Source organism: Perissodus microlepis, chromosome 20 (genome assembly GCF_051167445.1).
Source record: "Perissodus microlepis isolate ML-2025 ecotype Zambia chromosome 20, ASM5116744v1, whole genome shotgun sequence".
Taxonomy (NCBI): domain Eukaryota; kingdom Metazoa; phylum Chordata; class Actinopteri; order Cichliformes; family Cichlidae; genus Perissodus; species Perissodus microlepis.
This window is the reverse complement of record NC_140480.1, coordinates 25,510,454-25,530,583: the sequence shown is the minus strand read 5'-3', so window position 1 is coordinate 25,530,583 and position 20,130 is coordinate 25,510,454. Positions and strand designations below refer to the sequence as shown.

The 20,130-nt window shown below is 40.4% G+C and overlaps 3 protein-coding genes across 9 annotated transcripts in view; 2 read left to right on the top strand and 1 right to left on the bottom strand.

Annotated features, from left to right (window-relative positions):
- The first annotated feature begins 584 nt into the window (after window positions 1-584).
- On the top strand, window positions 585-6,926 carry hmga1a (high mobility group AT-hook 1a). 6 transcript variants are annotated; one of them, XM_084917706.1, is made up of 5 exons: window positions 585-717; window positions 1,742-1,860; window positions 2,751-2,831; window positions 3,872-3,928; window positions 4,790-6,926. In XM_084917706.1, exons 2-5 carry the CDS (start codon window positions 1,762-1,764, stop codon window positions 4,847-4,849), a joined length of 297 nt encoding a protein of 98 aa, XP_084773832.1. In that variant the 5' UTR covers window positions 585-717; window positions 1,742-1,761; the 3' UTR covers window positions 4,850-6,926. The 6 variants fall into 6 exon arrangements, with proteins under 6 accessions (XP_084773832.1, XP_084773836.1, XP_084773831.1 ...); XM_084917710.1 differs by lacking the exon at window positions 585-717 and adding an exon at window positions 811-979 and having other exon boundaries at window positions 1,742-1,845; XM_084917705.1 differs by lacking the exon at window positions 585-717 and adding an exon at window positions 819-979.
- On the bottom strand, window positions 5,121-12,001 carry smim29 (small integral membrane protein 29). Its single transcript, XM_084917704.1, has 5 exons — window positions 11,886-12,001; window positions 11,112-11,411; window positions 10,929-10,954; window positions 10,700-10,805; window positions 5,121-9,407 (listed from the first exon to the last, which is right to left on the bottom strand). The coding sequence occupies exons 2-5, from the start codon at window positions 11,217-11,219 to the stop codon at window positions 9,339-9,341; spliced, it is 309 nt and encodes a 102-aa protein (XP_084773830.1). The 5' UTR covers window positions 11,220-11,411; window positions 11,886-12,001; the 3' UTR covers window positions 5,121-9,338.
- A 5,792-nt stretch (window positions 12,002-17,793) lies between these two features.
- pacsin1a (protein kinase C and casein kinase substrate in neurons 1a) overlaps window positions 17,794-20,130 on the top strand; it is a 35,570-nt gene continuing 33,233 nt past the window's right edge. The window contains exon 1 of one of the 2 annotated variants that reach the window (XM_084917700.1): window positions 17,794-18,034. The gene's annotated coding sequence lies outside the window, so the exon portion shown is untranslated. Of the gene's footprint in view, window positions 18,035-18,064; window positions 18,201-20,130 lie in introns of those variants that run through there. The other variant, XM_084917702.1, reaches the window with a different exon arrangement.

Genomic DNA, 20,130 nt, shown 5'->3' with positions numbered 1-20,130 from the left:
TTATGCAGTTGAACTATTTACATGCATCACATTGATATTACAAACCTTAAAACACATAGAAGATCAGCGTAGTACTGTACCTAAGATCTAAAACCAGAACTGAATTATTTTATATTATATTCTGCAATACAGAGACAATTTTGTACATTTTTTTCCACTATATTATGATGATATTCATTTTGTTGTTAAACAAACGCATTACTGTGTTATTCATTTAGTAAATATTTAACTTTTCATTTTAATGCATTACTGGAGTCGTGTTTTACCTGAGTAAAGGATGTAAATCATTCCCGAGCTCAAAGGCAGCTTGTGTTTACATTGGAGAAGGTCATAGTTCATTCACAATTTTATTGTGGAGACTGTGGTATGTGTTGGTTAAGTTAATGTAGTATGAGACAATATAAATACAGTTAGTAGTCATTCTTTCCTTGGTTCCTAAAAGTATATCCCGCCACTTAAAAATATGTTTTTATATTTTGTGATTGAACCTGGAGGATTAAAGGGATCCGTAAGTGGGTGGGGGGTTGGGCTGCTAGTAGTACTGTTGGTGGCCCACTTATATCTCCGCCCTCCAATGTTCCAGCTCCCATGAGGGCGGCTCTTTAAATTGCCCCAAAACTCCTCCTGGCTGGCGCCTTTTTCCTTTATCTGTAGGAGACAAGACGAGCACGTGCGCTATTTATAGGACGTCGTTGGAGTAAACTTCTCATCCTGCTGGTAATTTTTATTATTTAAAAAAAAAAAAAAAAATTAAAAAAAAAAAAAAAGTATATATATTGACCCGCTCTCATTTTAATTCATAACTGTTTTTAAAGCGGCATGAGCTGGGATTTTAAAGGGGCGGGCTGTGTGTTGTCTGACGAATAAAAGCTGTAGCCTATAGATCAGAGCGAGGCTTTTTAACCGGGTACAACCAGCTAGGCTTAAAGGAAACATTTCGTCTTAAATATAGAGCAGAGGTTGCTACCGAGCGATAAAGGTGAGTGCACAAGAAAAGGACGTCGAAAGGCAAGCTAAAGTTTACAAGCTACAACCGCCTAAATGCATTTTTACAGAGAGGGATCTCTGGCGAGAGGACGCTGCATGCTTTAGATGTGAAGCCGTCTTTTGTTGCTCCGGCCCGGGCTCTCGTTCCCGCAAATGAGCTCTGCTTGCATTTTCTATAGCACTCAGAAAAATGGGTGCCGCCATGCAGGCTAGGGCTTTACCCTGCAAATCCAGACGAGCACACACTAGCCATTGTGTGTATGTGCATGTGTGTCGGCGGCGGCGGAGGAGGAGGGGGGGGGGGATATCTCTTCGTCGCCCCGGCGTGCAGACATGCTGCGAGTGTCATGCGCAGGCCCGATTGTTGGCTACAACAACTACAGCAAACGGGCCTCTAAACATGGTCGTGGAGGCAGGGGAGCGCCGGGTTCAGTAGTATTTTGCAGGTTTGCTCGGCCTCCGATCGCTTACTGAGTCCCGGCTGTACCCTGCAAGCCAGTTTGATCCCAATCCAGTGTTTGTGTGGCACCGTCGGCTGTGTAATGGAGCACGGTTGTGACAGAAATAGACCTGGAAATAAGCGCGGATTAATTGAGTTAAACGCGTTACCGGTGTGTGGGTAGGCCGCCCACCTTTTTTTTTCTTTTTTGTTTGCTGTTGCGGTCACTGAGTTTAATAGCCCGTGTATTTTTCTGTGTGTGAACTCGACGCCTCCCCTTGCTGCAAGAGTGACCGGTGTGATTTATGTCTTTAGGTCTGAAAAGCTACGCAAACATGAGCGACAAGGGGACAGTCTCACCGAAAGAGAAGGAAGCCACAGAGAAGAGAGGGCGTGGAAGACCCCGTAAGCAGCCGCAGGTAAAAACCTCTGACGTAAGTAGTCCCATTCTGTTCTTCTATTTATTGGAGAAAGTGTGCTGTTGTATTTTTTTTTATTATTATTGTATCCCAGAAATTACAATAAGGATGTATTTAATATTATTAAAAAGATGGGAGCAGATTTTTTTTAAACCCTTTAACTCAGGTCTGCTGCAGCTGATGCTCAGGTAGATATTATTGCAGCTGAGCTTCTCATGCATATCCCTCAATGAAATTAAGACTCCTGAAATGGCTGCAGCATGCCCTTGTGACCATTTGCCCCTTCCTTATTACTGTAAGGGAAGAACAACAAACTTGCCACATGTCTCACTGGTTTGTAAGCAACCTGTAACCTAAAGCCTTTAAACCAGATTTAACCCCCTACGACCCACCTCTGCTCCCCATGTAATGGATGACATAGCAGAGTCGAAGCGCACAGTGGCTCATATACCTGTCACTCAGCCTGCTGTGTTTTTACTATTGAATTGCTCTGTTGCTATGAGCTGCGGTTGTAAACACAGCAGAAATGCAACAGGAGGCGCGTCAGCCATGACGAAGCTTACAACCACACATGAATAAGATAACTCACCTCGAGCTGAATGTACCTTGCTTTTTTGCATGTGACGGTAATCCCCTAAGTGCTTACTGTTGCATATTTCCCTTAATGACACATCTGTTATTTGTGAACTTGTATCTGCTGGACCATGGCAACCTTTTTAGCATTTAATGCACATAAGTTGCACTGTCTTTACCTCAGAGAGCTTTGTTTTGTTTTTTGTATGTCTATATTTTGATTTGAAAACCTTGATCTTGCAATATAAGCCAGATTTTTAAGAGCTTATGTTCCTAAAATATTGTCCAGATGTTTTATACTACCCTAACTTTGTCTTGATTGTGATTGCCAGGAACCAAGTGGGTCCCCTACTCCAAAGAGGCCCAGAGGACGGCCGAAGGGCAGTAAAAACAAGACAACCGGCAAGGGCAAAGTAAGTCAATGCAGTCTGCAGACGTGTTTTCACATAGTGACAGATAGTGAGTTCAGCAGCAACGAGCGCACATCCTGATCCGGAATAGCTGCAATTCCAAGATGGGCAGTCGGCGTTAGTGTGGCATTTGTTGAAAATTTGTTTCTTGCAAGTGCTTTGTCTTTTTCTCCAAACCCCGGATTCCTTTTGGTTGATGAACATTTTAACAGTAGCTAACCACCTCCTTGTAAAAGGATGTCCTGCTGTTACTTGAGATATATTTGTTGGCTGTAATCTGGCTGCTTCCCCCTCGTGGTGTCAGAAATAGCTTGGCTAGGGTTCCCCATTGTAAAGACCTTGGTTTACTGCCTCACACTTTCTTTTTCTTTTTTTCTTGTTGGTGATGCTCACCCTCTACTTCCTGTCCTCCAGCTTCCTGCAGCTTGTCATGCAAAGTGTGGTGCAGGTGCAGAGGCCGCAAGACTGTTTCCAAGCTGACACTAAGCACCCCTCCGCCCCCACCCAGCACACAGCCCTAGTTCTTCTCTGCCTGTCGTTACCATAGCAACAACTGATTTTTCTCCCCCGCCCCAACCCTCCGGTTCTCCCTGCGCTCGGTCTTCACTGCTATGTATGGGAAAGGCAGAGGGAGAGGAAGTCGCGCATACATGTTTTGATATAGGTTTAGCAGCGAGGGCCGAGCTGCAGAGGGTTTGTGTCTCCGCTCAGTTTCACCAGCTGTCTCTGAGCCTCAGACCAGGTGGCCAGCGAACTGGAGTGCCCTGTGTGCAGTTCCTGTCGGCCTTCCAGATAATAGCCAATGAACCCAATGCCCCCTTTCCATCTGTCTCATTTTAGAGGCCTTACCGCCATCTACAGGCAGCTAAATGCAGAGCTCTAGGAAATATTGTTTACACCATTGCTTTTTGTGCCCCCCCCCCCCCCCCCAAAAAAACAAAAAAAACCTCAGAAGTTTTAGCAGATCAGTGACCTTGAGGATCACAACAAAATGTTAGAGCCCACTTGGAGCTCTCTTGACCTTGTTCCGTTTTCTCTCACAGAAGGCAACGGCAGCCCCATCTGCAGGGGGAAAACGCCGGGGAAGACCTAAGAAGGAGGTAAGATCCCATGGACAAACAAGTGTTCACATCAGTTAAGCTGTTCCTCTCCCAATTGAATTATGCTCGGTATGACTGCCTGCAGGGTGAAATTGCATTTTCCTAATTCCCTTGCCTGCCTTGTTCCTTGGTCCTTTTTTTTTTTTTTTTTAACTCATTGGCTATTTTGGGGTCTTGTGTTCATTCAGAGTTGCATGGTCAACCACTCTTTATTGAGTAGTTTTAAAATGGCAAATGTCTTCAAAGGTTTTCGATTTTGTTTTTGTTTTTTTTAACCAGATGTTGACAGCAGGATATTTACTTTTAGGAGCTTCAAAATGAGTCGCCCAACTACATACAGCCGGTCAAAGCAGCATGTTTTAATCTAGGAGAAACTGCGGTCTTGTAGTAACATTGTGTTATGTGCATGAGTGGTTAGGGCGTACTCGTCTGGATTGCATTAGTCACAGAAAGGAATGACCCACAGTTACCCTCCTAACTAGGCTCCTCATTTTTATGAATGGACATCTTGGGCAGCAGTAAGTGTGAGCAGGAAAGGCAAGAGGGCAAAAAGCAGGATGCCTCATTGTGACTCACCGCTGTGTGTATGAATCATTTTTCACTACAGATGGCTCACTCTTCCCTTGGGTGTTCTTCATGCCACAGTGGTTTATCAGAGATTTTATAATAACATTTAGTCTCTTTCTTGTTGGTGCTTGGGGGTTATTAAAGTAAAAACAGTCACGTTGAGGCATGAATCACAGGCAACTATTGTCGTTGAACACTGATGGTGCTTTGGGCATTTTCCTTGTGGGTGTGGTCAAGGCATAACTTAACAGCCCCCCTTCCTTTTTTTTTTTTTTTTTTTTTTCTCCCCTGCAGGAAAAGGAAGAAAAAGCATCCCAGGAATCATCTGAGGAGGAAGAGGAAGAGGACCAGTAATTCACAACGCATGCTACCTCACTCAACATACTGACTTACTGTTAACCAGAACTGGGCTGTATCTCCAATGCCAGTGCCACCACATGACCACTGTTCACGACAAAGCCCCCTTTTGCCAAAGGAGGGTTAACACAGTACATATATCATGCAACAGCACTGGATAGAACGATGGACTTGCTCAAGCATAGATCTAAGAATTACATGAAAGGTAACAGCCCGTTTCTCTACATGTCATGTTATTACAAGTCTTTTATACTGGACAAAAAGGTGTTCTCCAAGGAGCCTGGACATTTCCTCCTTCTTTTTCTTTTTTTTTTCCTCCCCCCTAAAGATGGTTTGTAGGATGTTTTCTCTGCTTAATGTTACTTATTTGTTGTACCCGCATCTGAGATGGTAGGGCATATAGATTTTTCTCCGTGTTTTGTACTGGACAAAGGTGAATTTTACCTATACTTGCTTTTATTTTTTTTTTATTATTTTTTTTATTTTTTTTTCAAAGTTTTTCTTTTTTGGTTTTGAGTGTTTGTGTGAAGTGGTTAACCTATCCTTTGCATTGTATTCTAGATGGAGTTGAGCTTCAGCATTTAGGATGAGAATAGGTAACTGATGGTAGAAGTATCTTTTCCTAATCTGCATAACTGACTTCACCCACCCGATTAGAGGAGAACCATCTTTAGCCCTCTTCCTGTAGGACAGTTTAGATTTTAGTGATGCTTCTCAGACTTCCTTCTCAGTTCTCTGCGTATAGTGGAGAGATGTAAAAGTGTATCATTAGACTCGATCTGACTTACTGTTTTGTTTTGTTTTTGTTCCTTCGGGTTACATACATTTTAAAACACGTGTGCTGCTTCTCATGTTATAATAAAACTCTTTCGTATGTGTTTTTTAAGGTTGGCAGAGTTCTAGGCTTAAAGTCATCAGTGTCGTTTCTTCAGGGAGCTTTTACAAATGCTGTTACATTGGCGTCTTTGTCCTCACATGGTCCTCAGTTTTCCAAGCCCTCACTCTCAATCACTTATAAGGCAAACTGCAATTGATCGGACAAGGAGTTTGATTGTAACACAGGATAGTTGGTGGCACTACTATCCAACAGGGCTGTATTATTATTTTTATTTTTTTTCCCTCATTCCATCTAGATCTCACTGCTTCGCCTAGCTTGGTCCTCCTGTCATCACTTAGTATGGTAATAATAAAAAGAAACTTTTTCCTTAGTCTTTTGAAGATGTGTATTGTATGCCGTCTGCTATGGTTAAAGAAAACTTTTGTGTATTTCTAAGTGTCAGGGAACCCACAGTCACAGTCCACTTAACTGGGTTTTTCCACACACCTAAGCTGCTACAACCTCAGTTACGAAACCCGGAAAACTGCAAACAGGCAAGACAATGCCTGGAATTTCATACCTCACTCAAACGGCTTATTTTACCATTTATTGCAACTGGTTTTCTTTTTTTTTCTTTTTAAATGTAACCTCTGGCATGAGTTGACAATGTTTGTATTTTTTTTTTTTTCCTCTCCTGACTGTAATGAGAGATCCAAGAGGTCGAGCATGTGATTGTGTGACGACACCAACACTTCTTGGCTCATTCATAACCGGAGCTTGCAGACAGGTTTTTGTTTTTTTTTGTAAATGTGTGAAGCAAGTCAGGGAGACCTGTCAGCTTGACGACTGTGTTCGCTGACTGTGGTAGATTAGCAAGTGTGTTTTTATCATTTTAAGAAAAAAATCTTCTGGTGCACTGAAATGTTAGTTCAGATTTTCATGGACAAATGTTTGTGATGGACTGGGCGCTTTTTCCATGTTCCGTTGGCCACCGTGTGTCTACCACTGCCACACGTAGCCATTCTCACCATACTCGTACAACGGTCATTTCATGTCCTCTATCAACTTCCTAGTCTCGATATCATGTCATTTTACATAGTAACGTCAGTCATCCGTTGATTTATATACTGTAAACTCAATAGGATGGGATCATTCTTTTTAATGTACACGTATATAAATGTACAATGTCTATATTTCTATGGTGCCCTACAACAATTTGTATCAGAAAATGGTCAATAAAGAGAATTTTCTTTGTCACTTGTTCATATTATTGCACTCTGCTGTGCAGCTCATGCAGGCTACAATGGTGCATTGCAACTATCTACAAAAGTAAATAATTATATTTCCAGCGTTTCAACTACCTTACCAAGTCTCTTGAACCAATGGATGTACAGTCTGAAACGAGAAGGATTGTAACAATGTTCCCAAAATTACATTTGCATCAGTCCATCTCATCAAACATCACCTGAATGCACAGCCTTTCATGCAAAGTTTACCAGAGGGGTGTACTACATGTTAGAAATAAGCAGTCGCACTGAGAGTGCACCACTGCTTGATAACGTCTAGAGCTGCTGGGCTCGTAGGGATCAATCACATGATGAAACGCCTCTTTTATGTGAGCACTCGCAGAAGCTGAAGCAGAAAACCTGCCTGAACAGTTGAAAAACACCATTACCCATTTTATCTGACAGGGGTTTTAGGTTTTGTCAAGAAAGCCTTGCAATGTTGAACTTCATAGTTGAACCCCTCTGGTGTGTCACGTGTGCAAATCTAAGTCAACAGTGGATACAATTTTAAAGATGAATGGCTCATTTCATAAAATTCTTCACAAAAGCTGAAAAACTCTAGACAATGCATAGAATAGAAACACAATTAGGCTGATACTTAAGCACCTCTGGGTATAATAACTAGTTGGCCATCCCAAGTTTGCAGAGCTGGGTTCTCAAAGTTTAGGGAGCCAGTGTAAGTGGACTACCCAGGAAAAATCCACACTTTAAAGTGCCTGTTCAGCAAATAGTGGTTCATGTTGGCATTTGCTTTTTTTGTGTGTGTTTTACTGAGGTGGACGTTACATTTCCTTACACTATCTGTATTTGTCAGTGTTAATAAGATTTATTCATCTATGATAACTACAGTTAAATGTGTTGCAATTTAATAGAAATGCTCCCACATCTTTTTGTGCACCGCTATGACAGACCACCAAATGGTAAGCCAAACTTTGAGAACCACAGCTGTAGAGGGTCAGGGTGGGGCTGGAGCCCAACCCACGGAGAGGTAGGGCACTCCCTGGACAGGTGGAAGCAAGGACTAGCGCTGAGACAACCAGCAACAATCACACCCAGAGCCAGCCCTGGAGTGTGGATTTTCTTCTGACACTGTGGATAAAGCACAGTGGGAAAACAAATGCCACACAGAAAGGTTTAAACCCAGAACTTTCTTGCTTGTTATGCACCACCATGCCGCCCACACTTTTAGATGTCATAACTGATAACATGACATATTTGAGCATTACATGCTCAGTACAATACATTAGCTGTTGGACTGAGTAATGTTTCCCCCATCTGAGGGCAGTTAAACAGTTCAATTGTTCTTAGTTTACATTCACAAATGCAAGGCAAAAAAGGAACCGGGGAGGTTATGACTCGTAAAGAAAAAAAGAGCAAGACTTCCTGAGTGCTTAAAACAGTCAGACTTATGGCATTCATCTGAACAGATTCTTCAGCTGGAGGCAAATTTGTTGGTGCCATGCCTTGTAGACAGGACATATTTTGAGAGCTAGTCAGAGCTCATTTTAGGGATGAGAGTTTGGTGTTATTTACTTCCACTATCTGGCTTTTCATGCCATTGATAAGAGTCACAGGATTTGGCTAAACCACAAAAAGACGCGAATCTCCAGGCATGAGTTAGATTCTTTAAGCAAAGTAAAACTAAAGCGAGCTGTTCAATCATTTCACTGAAAATGAAACTGAAATCAAATTTAGCAGCTTGATCTTAGCTGCTAATTTTATTTTTCAGCAATATGAGGCTTTCATGTTTAAAACTCTTTCTGAGAGTTTTGCAACAATGTAACTGCTGAACGCTACACTAGTCATTTTATCAGAGGATGATTTGCTTTTCTAATGCAGTGCACACAACTCGTTTAAAATCACCAGCGCAGGCAACGATCACAATTCCTCTCGCAGCAGGACTGCTGATTTTTAAAGGGTACAGCACATTTGTGCCACGAAGAGCACAGCTAGTACGAATGCTCACTGCAACCCACAGGAACATAACAGCTTGCCACACGTCGCCCACAACAACATAGCAAATGTAAACAACAGATTAAAAATCTACAGGTACCTGTACCTTTGAAACTTTGAGTCATGTCACTGAATTTTTTCAATAAAAACAGGTTTAAATAAATAATTTCAAATAAATAATCTTAAGGTACTGAGACTGTTAGGCACACAGGATCGGCATCAGAAGTTCAACGTCAAAGTGTACATAAAAGAGAACACAGGAAAATGCTCATCGTCACCGATGTGCTCAGAGACGACAGTAAAAGGAAGCAAATAAAAGCTAAGAAGTATCGTACACGATTGTTTGTACATCACGATAAAAATTACTGATCTCTGTGGTTGCAGGTTTGTCGTCACACCCCACAGTGCTCAATGTCAGGGTTTACCAACATCATGCATTGACGTCTTTGGTCAGAAGAGGGTGTTGCTGTTGATAACTTGACGCCCAGCTTTGTACAATCTAAAGGAAAAAAAAAAAGAAAAAAAGAAAAAAAGAAAAGCATACAGCTTAATAAAGTTATTTGAAAGAGCAAAAACATTTACTCAAGTGTGAAATCTCTTCTCATGAGAGGACATGAAAACCTGCTTTGAACTAAACAAAACTTTCACACTCAAACCAAATTATACCAAGCTATGATGATTTGACAGTAGTCTCAGTTTCATATAACGAGATTATAAAATTCCTGTATGTCAAACTTCCACAGCAGAGGTAAACCAAGCTCGATTCATGCAGTAAAAGCCCGATGTCTTTCCGAAACCGCACAACCGTGGAATATCTTCCATAACAGGACTTTCAGGGTTAACTGAAATTTAATTTGCTCTCGCTGTATTGGATTAAAGACAACAAGGACACATTTATCACTAAAACGCAGGCAGACAAAACCTGAACTTTTTCCATGGCTACTTATCATTAGGAGTATGTGACTTTTTTTTTTGGTAATTTGGGCAAACTGACCCATTAAGGGCTTTTTCAAGCACTGCTCACATTTGTCCCTTTCCCATCTATACAACCCCACCTTGACTTGACAAATAAGAAGTAAAACTTTTTGACAAACTTTTTGGACAAAGTGAACATCGCCATCTAGTGAGCCTCAGGATTCAGTGCACGACTCGGCTCAAAATAAAGTGCTTTTTACTGGCAGACTGAGAAAAATGAGAAGGATTGTCATTTTGTTTTCTGAAAAATTAGCTGATGTTAATATTTTGTGTTGGGAAAAGACATGCATACTTGTCAGGGGAAAAAAAGACTATAAAAGAATTTTTCAGATATTACTAAACCAGAAAGGCAGATTGTTTAATTTATATGGAGCAGATTTCAGGATATTAATAACTATGAGTCATTTGACGACCATATTCCCATAAAATTACAACTGGCTAAACTCGTTCTACTACTAATACTATCATCCTTTCTACTCTACTTCTATCTATAACTGAATGCAATAGAAGAACTGACCAATCAGTTGAGGAACTGACCAATCAGTAGAGGAACTGACCAATCAGTAGAGGAACTGGTGCACGCTAAAGAAAATTTCACAACCAATATAATTAGACAGTATACCAAACAGTATTAAGAGAATGTTTTCACTCTGCCTTTCTTAGAAAACGTGGTTGTGCAACGTTTAAACATGCTTGGCACAAGAATCCATGTCTTCCAATGGGAGCAATACCGAAAGAGTCACATAAAAACGGCAAGCTTTACCACTTGCACTTCCAAGTAAAGAATACAAAACTGTAAAAACTGATGTGCCTTACCCTTGTGTCCTCTTCTTTCCACAACATTTCTTGTTCGGCTTCATTAATCTCCTCTGAAGGATCGTACGTGTACACTGGTAATAGCTGATGACGCAGTCTGTCAACTCTGAGGGACCAAGAAAAAAAAACACATTATTGATTCAGTGAAGGTATGAAGGTAAAAAAAAAAAAAAGCAAAAACAAGAAAAAAAACTGTTCAATGATGTTGATGGATAAATTTTAATCCTACCTCCTTTTCCTACGAATATACATTATCTGAAACAGACAAAATGAAAGATGTTACATCCGCTGTGTGTATGCTTGGATCTCAATTCACACTTGACTTTTAAGTTAATAAGATGTAGGACTGCTTCATAACACAATGGCTCAACTTGACATAGATCATCCTATGCCATGTGTTCAAACCACTTACCACAGCTGCAATTATCCCAGCAAAGGTTATGAGGAAAAATGGCACCAGCACATAGCTGACAGCCACATTCCCATCTATGGTGGCAGGGGACTGAGTAGTACTGTTCATTGTAAATGTTAAGCGATAAGGGGACACAGGGGGCTGCTTGTCCAAGGCCTTTACGAGCAGCAGGCACCCTCCCTGTTGCAGTCACTGTGCAGCGGATCACTCCTCAAGCTGCCCCCTTGTTGTTTCTGCCTCATCCTCGTCGCTCATGTGACTTCCACATGGTATCACTGACCTCCCTAATCAGCTACAAATCTGAGGACACGGGGAAAGGAAAGAATTTGCACGGTTAGCCAAAGAAACTGTGAGTTCATACAATGGCAGATGAGTTACTTGGAAAAATAAAAAACATGCCGTAAACTCGTTGTGGTAAATGAAATAGACGTTTCAAACACTCAGTGGGCCAATTACACAAAACATAAACACTGAATGTCTTGTTAGCAAGCTACTATTCCCCTGCTCAGTATTCTGTGCGTTTGCCAAAGTGCCAATTAACTAAGGCAGGCAGTGTTCCCTGTTCTAGTAAATCAGGCTAAAATATAATTTAACACTCGTTTAATTAACTTCCCCGCTTCTATGGAGCTGTTAGAGACCAAGCCGAAGGTACCTACCGTTAGCTGCACCATTACACTATAGGTTGTACAGCGATACAAACGAGACTAGGCTGATTTCTTACACGCCAAAGCGATCTTTTTAAAATTCTGACATAATCGAATAAACCGTACTCACTGTGTGTTGTGCATAGCCTCTCTTTTCAGTTAATGCTGTGTTGTGCTTCGCAGAAGCTTCACTTCCGCTAGCAGCAGCAGGTCCAGTCAGGCAGAATCCTTCACAATAAAAGCGTATTGATGACGTCAGAAATCACGTCTCAAAAATGTTTCTCATTATCAGCTTTTTTAAAATCCGTTTTTTGTTTTGTTTTTTTAAAATTTATTTCGGTTTTTTTTTCCTTCTTGGTAGAGTGTCAGCTAGTTGCTGGAAACATTCCTCATAGAGTTTGGTTCACATGGATGATATGAATCTCTGGTTCAACCGCATCCCAAATGTGCTCTATTGGATTGAGATCTGATGACTGTGGAGGCCATTTGAGTGCACTGAACTCACTGTTATGTTCAAGAAACCAGTTTAAGATAAAAATTAGCCTTGTGCCATCATGTGCTTTCCTGCTGGAACTAGGCATCTGAAGTTGGGTACGCTGTCCACTTAAAAGGATGGACGTGTTAGGCAACAGTAGTCACTTATGCAGTATATCACCCACAAGACTGCTTTAATTATTTTAAGTCATTTACACCAAATTTAGATCCAACCACTTGAATGTCAAGGCTGATACTGAGACTCATCAGGACCAAACAACAAGTTTTTTATTCTTCCAATTTTGTGAGCCTTGGTTTCCTTTTCTTAGCTGACAGAACTGGCACCTACTGTGGTCTTCTGTTCAGTATGCTAGTCAGAGATGCTCTTTTGTGTGCCCTGGCTGTAAAAAGCAGTTATTTGAGTGGCTCTCCTCTGACCTCTGGCATCAACAAGAAATTATCGCCTGTGCAAGATTGCTATTGTTTTGCCAGTGAGTACTGCAGGATGTAAGTGATTTTTGTTTTTTTTTTGTTTTTGTTTTTTACTTTAAAGCTTGTAACCGTTTTAAAACTGTGCACTCATATGGACTCTCCTCATGAGCAAGAGGAGAGGCAAGATGGCTGTATTACTTATCCTTATCAGGGTCATGGGGGGCAGGAACATATCCCAGCTACCACAAGATCATCAGTCTGTTGCAACACAGTATTAGTATTAGCACTATATTACTTAATGAGCCATTATGCTCCACACATAATATTTATGTGTGGCAGTAAGCTAATTATAAAACTATAGCTGCATAAAATGAGTGAAACCTTTCAATTTTAGTAGATGAAGTCTTATCATTCTTCATTCTAGACCACTAAAGTTGGTTTAAGAAATGGATTTATCTACATCAGTGTTACCTTACACTGATTCATAATGAGTGAAATGATACATTTAGTGTGCAGGGATATTATATATTAGCTTTGTGTACTTTTGTGTAACATTTCATATTGCGTAACTGGAAGTGCCTTTTCTTTGACCCTCGCCTGTGGGATTAGTGGCAGTACCGCAGTAAATTATCTTATGCAATGATACTGCTCTGTTTGGTGGCTTCTCCTCTTTACATGCCCTTCTCAGCAGGCTGACACATTGTGAAGCCTTGGTGCATTTAAAGATGCATACGATTAAGCAGTGCCCTATAAATAATGTTGTTCAAATATACTCAGTATTTCCCCTCAGAGTCAGAATGATGCACAAACAAGAAGGAAGGAAGCCCATAAATCATCACCTACACTAGCAGCTGTAAGCCTTGGTGTCTGCACTGTGATTCCTCCTGTGCTCTGAGGCTGCAGTTTCATTGTTTACAGAGGATAAATATACACTTTCATGTTTACATTTAGACAACCATGACACATGACACAAGCCAGTGCAATACTGACTGCTGTCTGCCTATATTCCACGAAGGTCTGATATGCAGTCATAAACATGTTACTCATACAGGCACGTTTGATTGTAGAATTGTTGATGGGCTTTATATGGCACCCTGTAATGAATGAACAGGCTAGGATTTCATTTGGGATAATCCTCTTCTTAAAGCATTTCCTTCATCAGCTTTTCACAGGCATTCCAATCAGCAGCCTCTGTGCAGCTTTCTTGATCAGCTACATTTTAAGGAAAAAACAAGGATTCAAGTGACATCATTTAAAATAACAAGCACTAAGTAAGTAAGTAGCTTTCTGGCAAGCTAACATATTTGACAGCCTCTTGTTTTCTCTCCCTAATAGGGAAAAATGACAGTACCTCATCTATGGCTCAATACCTTTTTCACACTAGAACTCCATTGGTTTCTAAAAGAGAACAGAATCTACGGAGGCATCTGTTTATCAGATTTAATTCTGTAATATTTCGAATAACTTTGGATAAATGTTTGATTTGTGTTAAAGCAGTAAAGTAAAAGAGATTGTGCTATGATGTGATATGATGAATATATCCTGTGTAACAAGGAGGTACTTTTGCGGTAATATGGTGAATCTCTGAATGTCCTTAAAAGCTTTAAATGTATCCTCATTCAGTCAAGGGTAAACACTGAGCACTTCTTAAATAAATTATGCATTTGATTTCAAAAGCACAACAATTCTAAATTGGGAATTTCATCTGTACCTCTATTTAACATGGCCATGTTTGCTGCTTTATTACCTGGAGAAACTTTGGACTGGTCTAAATCAAAATCCACAAACTTATCAGTGTTTTTAAAAATAATGTGCATCATATAGATTAACTATTATTTATCATTTAACAGTTTCTACAATTATTATTACAATTAAATAGAACCTCAAAATTAAAAACAACAAATAAATTTAACATATTACATCATGTCATTCTTTAAGCCAAAATGCAGAAGCTGTGTGGGGAAGAATTTTGGCCCATTCTTCTTTGAAACATTGCTTCATTTCCTTGATGTTTTCAGGCATTTGTCTATGCACAGCTCTCTTGAGATTCTGCCACAGCATTTCAGTCGGATTGAGATCTGGACTTTGACTGGACCATTGCACCTTGACTCTTTTTTTCTTTTTCAGACATTCTGTTATAGATTTCCTTTTGTGCTTGGGATCATTGTCCTGTTGCATGACCCATATGAGGCCAAACTTTAGCTATCAGACAGTTAGCTTCACATTTAACTCTAGAATACTGTGGTAAACATAGGAGTTCATGTTCTCTGAGTACAAAACAAGCCCAAATCATCACCCCTCCACTGCTGTGCTTGACAATTGGTACAATATTTTGTTAATATTCAGCTTTTTGCCAATTATGGCACAATGCATTATGGCCAAACATCTCCACTTTGGCTTCGTCTGTTCAAAGGATGCTGTGCCAGAAGTCTTGTGGTTTGTTCAAATACAACAAAACGAAGCTGTGCTGACTTGAAACTGTTCAGTGTTTTCCTCTTGTTTCTCACTGTACAATGATGGACTTCAGATGTTTCCAAATGGCCTCATGACCCTGTCCAAATGGAAATGCATCAACAATTGTTTCTTTTAGAACTTTGGTGTTATCTTTCCTCATTGGTGTTGTGTTGAAAACACCTGAACACTTCTTTTTTTCACAGGGATACTCACACTTGCCGAGGATCAGTTAATCAAGTGCATCTGGTGTGACCTGGATGCTTTTTGGCCTCTTAATTTCCATGGAAACAGTGAGAGTCTACTTAGCTTTTGTGTTATGCGCTATGTGTTATAGCTTTATAAATAAATAAATTATATCTCTATATATCTATATATCTATATGCATATAGATAGATAGATAGATAGATAGATAGATAGATAGATAGATAGATAGATAGATAGATAGATAGATAGATAGATAGATAGATAGATAGATAGATAGATAGATAGATAGATAGATAGATAGATAGATAGATAGATAGATAGATTCAAAGGGTATTTCATGGTCAGGTTGGGCAATTCCTTCATTATGTCATTATCATTTAAGTAGATAAAAGGCCTGGAGTTGATTTGAGGTGTGGTGCTGTCATTTGGAAAAAACAGAAACAGAAAAAAAGTCAACCAAGAACTTGCTACAATATTTGGAGTGGCAAAATCTACAGTTTGGTACATCCTGAGAAAGAAAGATAGTACTGGTGAAATCAGCAACACAAAAAAACCCTGGACGTCCATGGAAGACAACAGTGGTGGATGATCACAGAATCATTTCCGTGATGAAGAGAAACCCTTCACAACAGCCAGCCAAGCAAACAACACTCTCCAGGAGGTACGTGTATTGATTTCCAAGTCTACCATAAAAAGACAACTGCATGAAAGTAAATACAGAGGGTTCATTGCAAGATCCAAGCCACTCATAGGCCTCAAGAATAGAAAAGCTGCTAAAAAAAAAAAAAAAAAAAGCAAAACAACAACAACAAACATCTAAATAAAAAGCCAGCACAGTGGAACAGCTCATGATCCGAAGCATACCACATCATCTGTAAAACACGGTGGAGGCAGTGTGATGGCTTGTGTGCATGGCTTCCACTGGCACTGGGACACTGGTGTTTATTGATGATGTGACACAGGACAGAAGCAACCTCTCACACTGTACTTCAAGCATGTATATCATGTTCAGTTACAAATTTTGCACTGTCAGTAAATTGCCACTAGATGTCAGTAAGTAAATATGTTTTAAGAAAATGGCGAATGGAGGGTGCACTGTTAATGTGTTGTGTAGGCTACGATTTAAGGTTTGGCATCAAACATTGCAGCTTTTGAGCCTTTTTATTTCACTGTTCAGACTCTGATCATTAAAACTAGGGCAGCAGCATGTGAGTGGAGTGATGAAATAGACAGTCTGCACTAACTGCAATTTAATTACATCCTCAGTATGAAATCATTGCTCATTAGAGTCAGAAAAAACAGCATCCGATTAATCTGCATGAAGGTGTTTGCTTCTCCGGCCACATCGTCTCCATGAAGCAAAGGGATTGTCTCTTCACCCTGTTTGGTTTTGGGTATCTTGAGGGCATTTTGTTACACCCAGCCTTGAAAAGAATAGTACGACAAACAAGCAAAGAAAAGAAAGTTAACAAATAGATCCTTGATTCAACAGAGATTTTTGCTGATATCTAATTGTTGTGTTTCCATTTGTTTCTGTAAGAAACTGGTCAGTTACAGTTTCATCTGTTACACTCTTGTCCATAAGAGGCTGAAGGCAGCTGGTGCTGTGTCTCATGGAATCCATTAACTCAGAGTGCAGTTGTAATGGAAAGAGTCTGCACTGTGAGGATGTAATGGATTGTGAGAGAGTAATGGTTATATATACAGGAACTCAAATAATTAACAAAACAAAAACAAGGAAGTTCTTCAGGTAATGATTGATTGAAACTTTTTGTTTGTAATTTTTATTTGCGATTGTCACTAATGATGAACCAGCTTAAGTATTTTCCTAGTAGACTTCACCACATTCTCTAAAAAAGGTGTCCAATATTACCTGTCTGTGGATAGGTCACTGGTTTTCATTACTATATTTACTATGACTTTGGTCATTTTGTTATCATATGACGTCATTAAGAAAACTGTTTTGTTTTGGGAATTTTTGTGTGTGTGTGTGTGTGTGTGTGTGTGCACTCATATACTCATATAAATCAGCAGGTGAATAGATTTTTCTTGTGTACTTGAAACAGTGGATGAGTCAGTGGGCTTGTCAGGAAGCCAAAGCACAAAAACACTCCATCCCCCTCCCTTGCAGCGTAGTGCAACGTGGGCGTGGTTTAAATGGAAGGCGGTGACGCCATGTCATACCACGTGCTTTCCCTATTGGTTGGAAAATGGAAGTTACATTTGGGGGGGTCTCCTCATTTCTTAAAAGCTTATAATTTATAAATGTGATATTATGCGTATTAGAATAACTTACTACTGGCTAATAATTACATAGGTAATGGTTTAATTCTGATTTTAAAAATGAAATAATAAAAATATATCAATAAAAATGATTCGAGGGTGTATATCTAGTGTAAATTCTCCTAAGCCCACGTGGCCAGTGTTGGGAGATGGAATTTAAAAGCCGTCTTTTCCATCTTACATTTTCTCATTCGTTTCCCTTCTGTCTATTCCTGTCCTCCATTGAAAGGAAAAGCTGGGCCATCCCCCTCGACGCATGCCTGTGCTGTGGAGCTCCCCCTTGCTGCGTGCATCGTGATCTCGTGGATGCAGCGTCTTGCAGAGAACGCAGGGTCACCTTCTGTCACTGCAAGGGGAAATACTGAATAACTTGCAGTAGAGGCTATCGGGCAGTAGTGCACCTCAGCGGCAGCAGCAGGAGCAGCATCTCTGGTAAGTCAGTTGGTGTGTTTTGCTCTCTGTTGATGCCACATTGCTGCACTCGAATGAGAAGCTGAGCATCCTTTTCGCGAAGGGCGACGCAGAGATAAAGGAGTCTCGCATCTTCTCCTGTCATCTGGATTAACTCTGATCCCCCTTCTGCTGCGACACTTGCCAAGTATTACAGATTCAGTAACAAATTTTTAGTTATGCATGCGTCATGTTACACGATGTGCCGTTGTTTGGGAACACCAAGGGTGAAGATGACCATCTTGCATCACCTAGAATTACTATTGCACGCGTTACCCACAAGCGAAACTGTATCATAGAGTCGTATATTATGGTTTTGCACCGGCAAGCTAATGTGCACCATTCCCTTCAAATTAGAGGATGGTGCAGGCTGTTTTTTTCCACTCTGCAGCTCTTTCTATTGCCCCACTGGCGGGCTGAGCAAAATTGACCCCAGCGTGCCAATTGTATCAGCAATGCAATACGGTTTGCTTAAATATTCTACAAGACATTAATACGGTTTCCATGCCAAGTACACTATTGCGGATGAAGACAGTAGCCAAGACTAAGACAGGATTGCCATTTTATGTTTATTTTCCGTGCGCCAAATTGGTAAACAAGACCAGGAATCTAAACTGCGTCGATCAAAGAAGTCGTATAATTAAGTGTTCTATCTATATGAAGGGTGCTTTGATGTGTGTTTATAAGTTGCATAGTAATCAAAAATCGCCTCGTTCTGTATTTTATGGTTTCTTGGCGAAATGGACGCAAATGCTCATGAGAACACTCCGCTCTGGCGTTATGTAATTGGTTGTCACAGCACAGCGAGGAGCCATCTCTAGCGTCATTGTTTTTCTCTCACAAACCAACAGCACCACAGAGGAGGAGCATCCTGTTTTCTACATGGGATTAGGTGCATGTGGTCTTTTAATCATTCATCAAATCTGCTCCCGCTGAAATGCATCCAGGCTTACAGCTGACTAAAGCGTCTCATAGTTATGCGTTTAGCAAAAGGCATGTTATCTTGTGCTGAGATATGCTGATGATGATGAGGAGGAGGAGGATGATGATATGTTGCAGGGACTGGTTAATGGAAGCTGGGGCATCACATTCCCAAATCGTGTAGCTCCTGTTCCCCCCTCTCTTCAACCAAAACATCCATTCCTGCCTAAAACCATACAGCTAGCTTTTCTGTGAGACTGCATGATTGATTAAAAGGCTAACTTGTGTTTTGTTGTTGTTGTTTGTGGTGGTGGTGGTGGTGAGGGTGTTCATTTAAATGAAATCCTCTAGAGTTAAATTCTTACGGTGGAGTAGCAGATGACAGACAGGTCACTTGTGTCCCCTCGCCTGTTTTGGAGCTGTCCCTGGTGCTGAATTTATTGTTTGCTGGAGTGCATTTCTGTCAGCATCCAAGGTGCCCCCAAGAGAGCTCGACACTAGGCTGCAGAGACGAGATGATGATACTCTCAGGGGGGTTAATCCAATTGTACTGCAGAAAGGAGAGTTAAAGAGTACCTGCTATTTATTAGCAGACTCTTAAGCTTTCACTGTCGAGACAAGTTGAAAGTGTATTGCTTGGAACTCTTGTGTACTTCAGCAAATTATCTATCTATCTATCTATCTATCTATCTATCTATCTATCTATCTATCTATCTATCTATCTATCTATCAAACTCAGTTAACAAAGAATGATGGATGCTTTAAATCCATTTAAGGGCCTGTAAAATCCATATGTTTGCAGGTAAGAAACTTATAGTTTATCTATAGCATGTCATATATAAGGCACAAAATATTATTTTAAAACAGTCCAAATCATTTGAATGGTTTCACACATATTAAGGCTTGAATATGAGAGGAGAAAAAACATTTTCATTCAACTTTTAGCGAGATATTGCCCAGGTATGACGACATGCACCAAATGCAAATCAACTTAACTAGAAGGAAAAGTCTGCGTTAGAATGATATCCACAATTTGTGATGTGTGTGATGATGTTCTCTCCAATAGGAATTTTTGAAATACTCATATTTATGTGTGGCAGACAATCTTGTTTGAACAGGCTCATTCTGTTGTTGTTTGCTGTGTATATTCAACACTG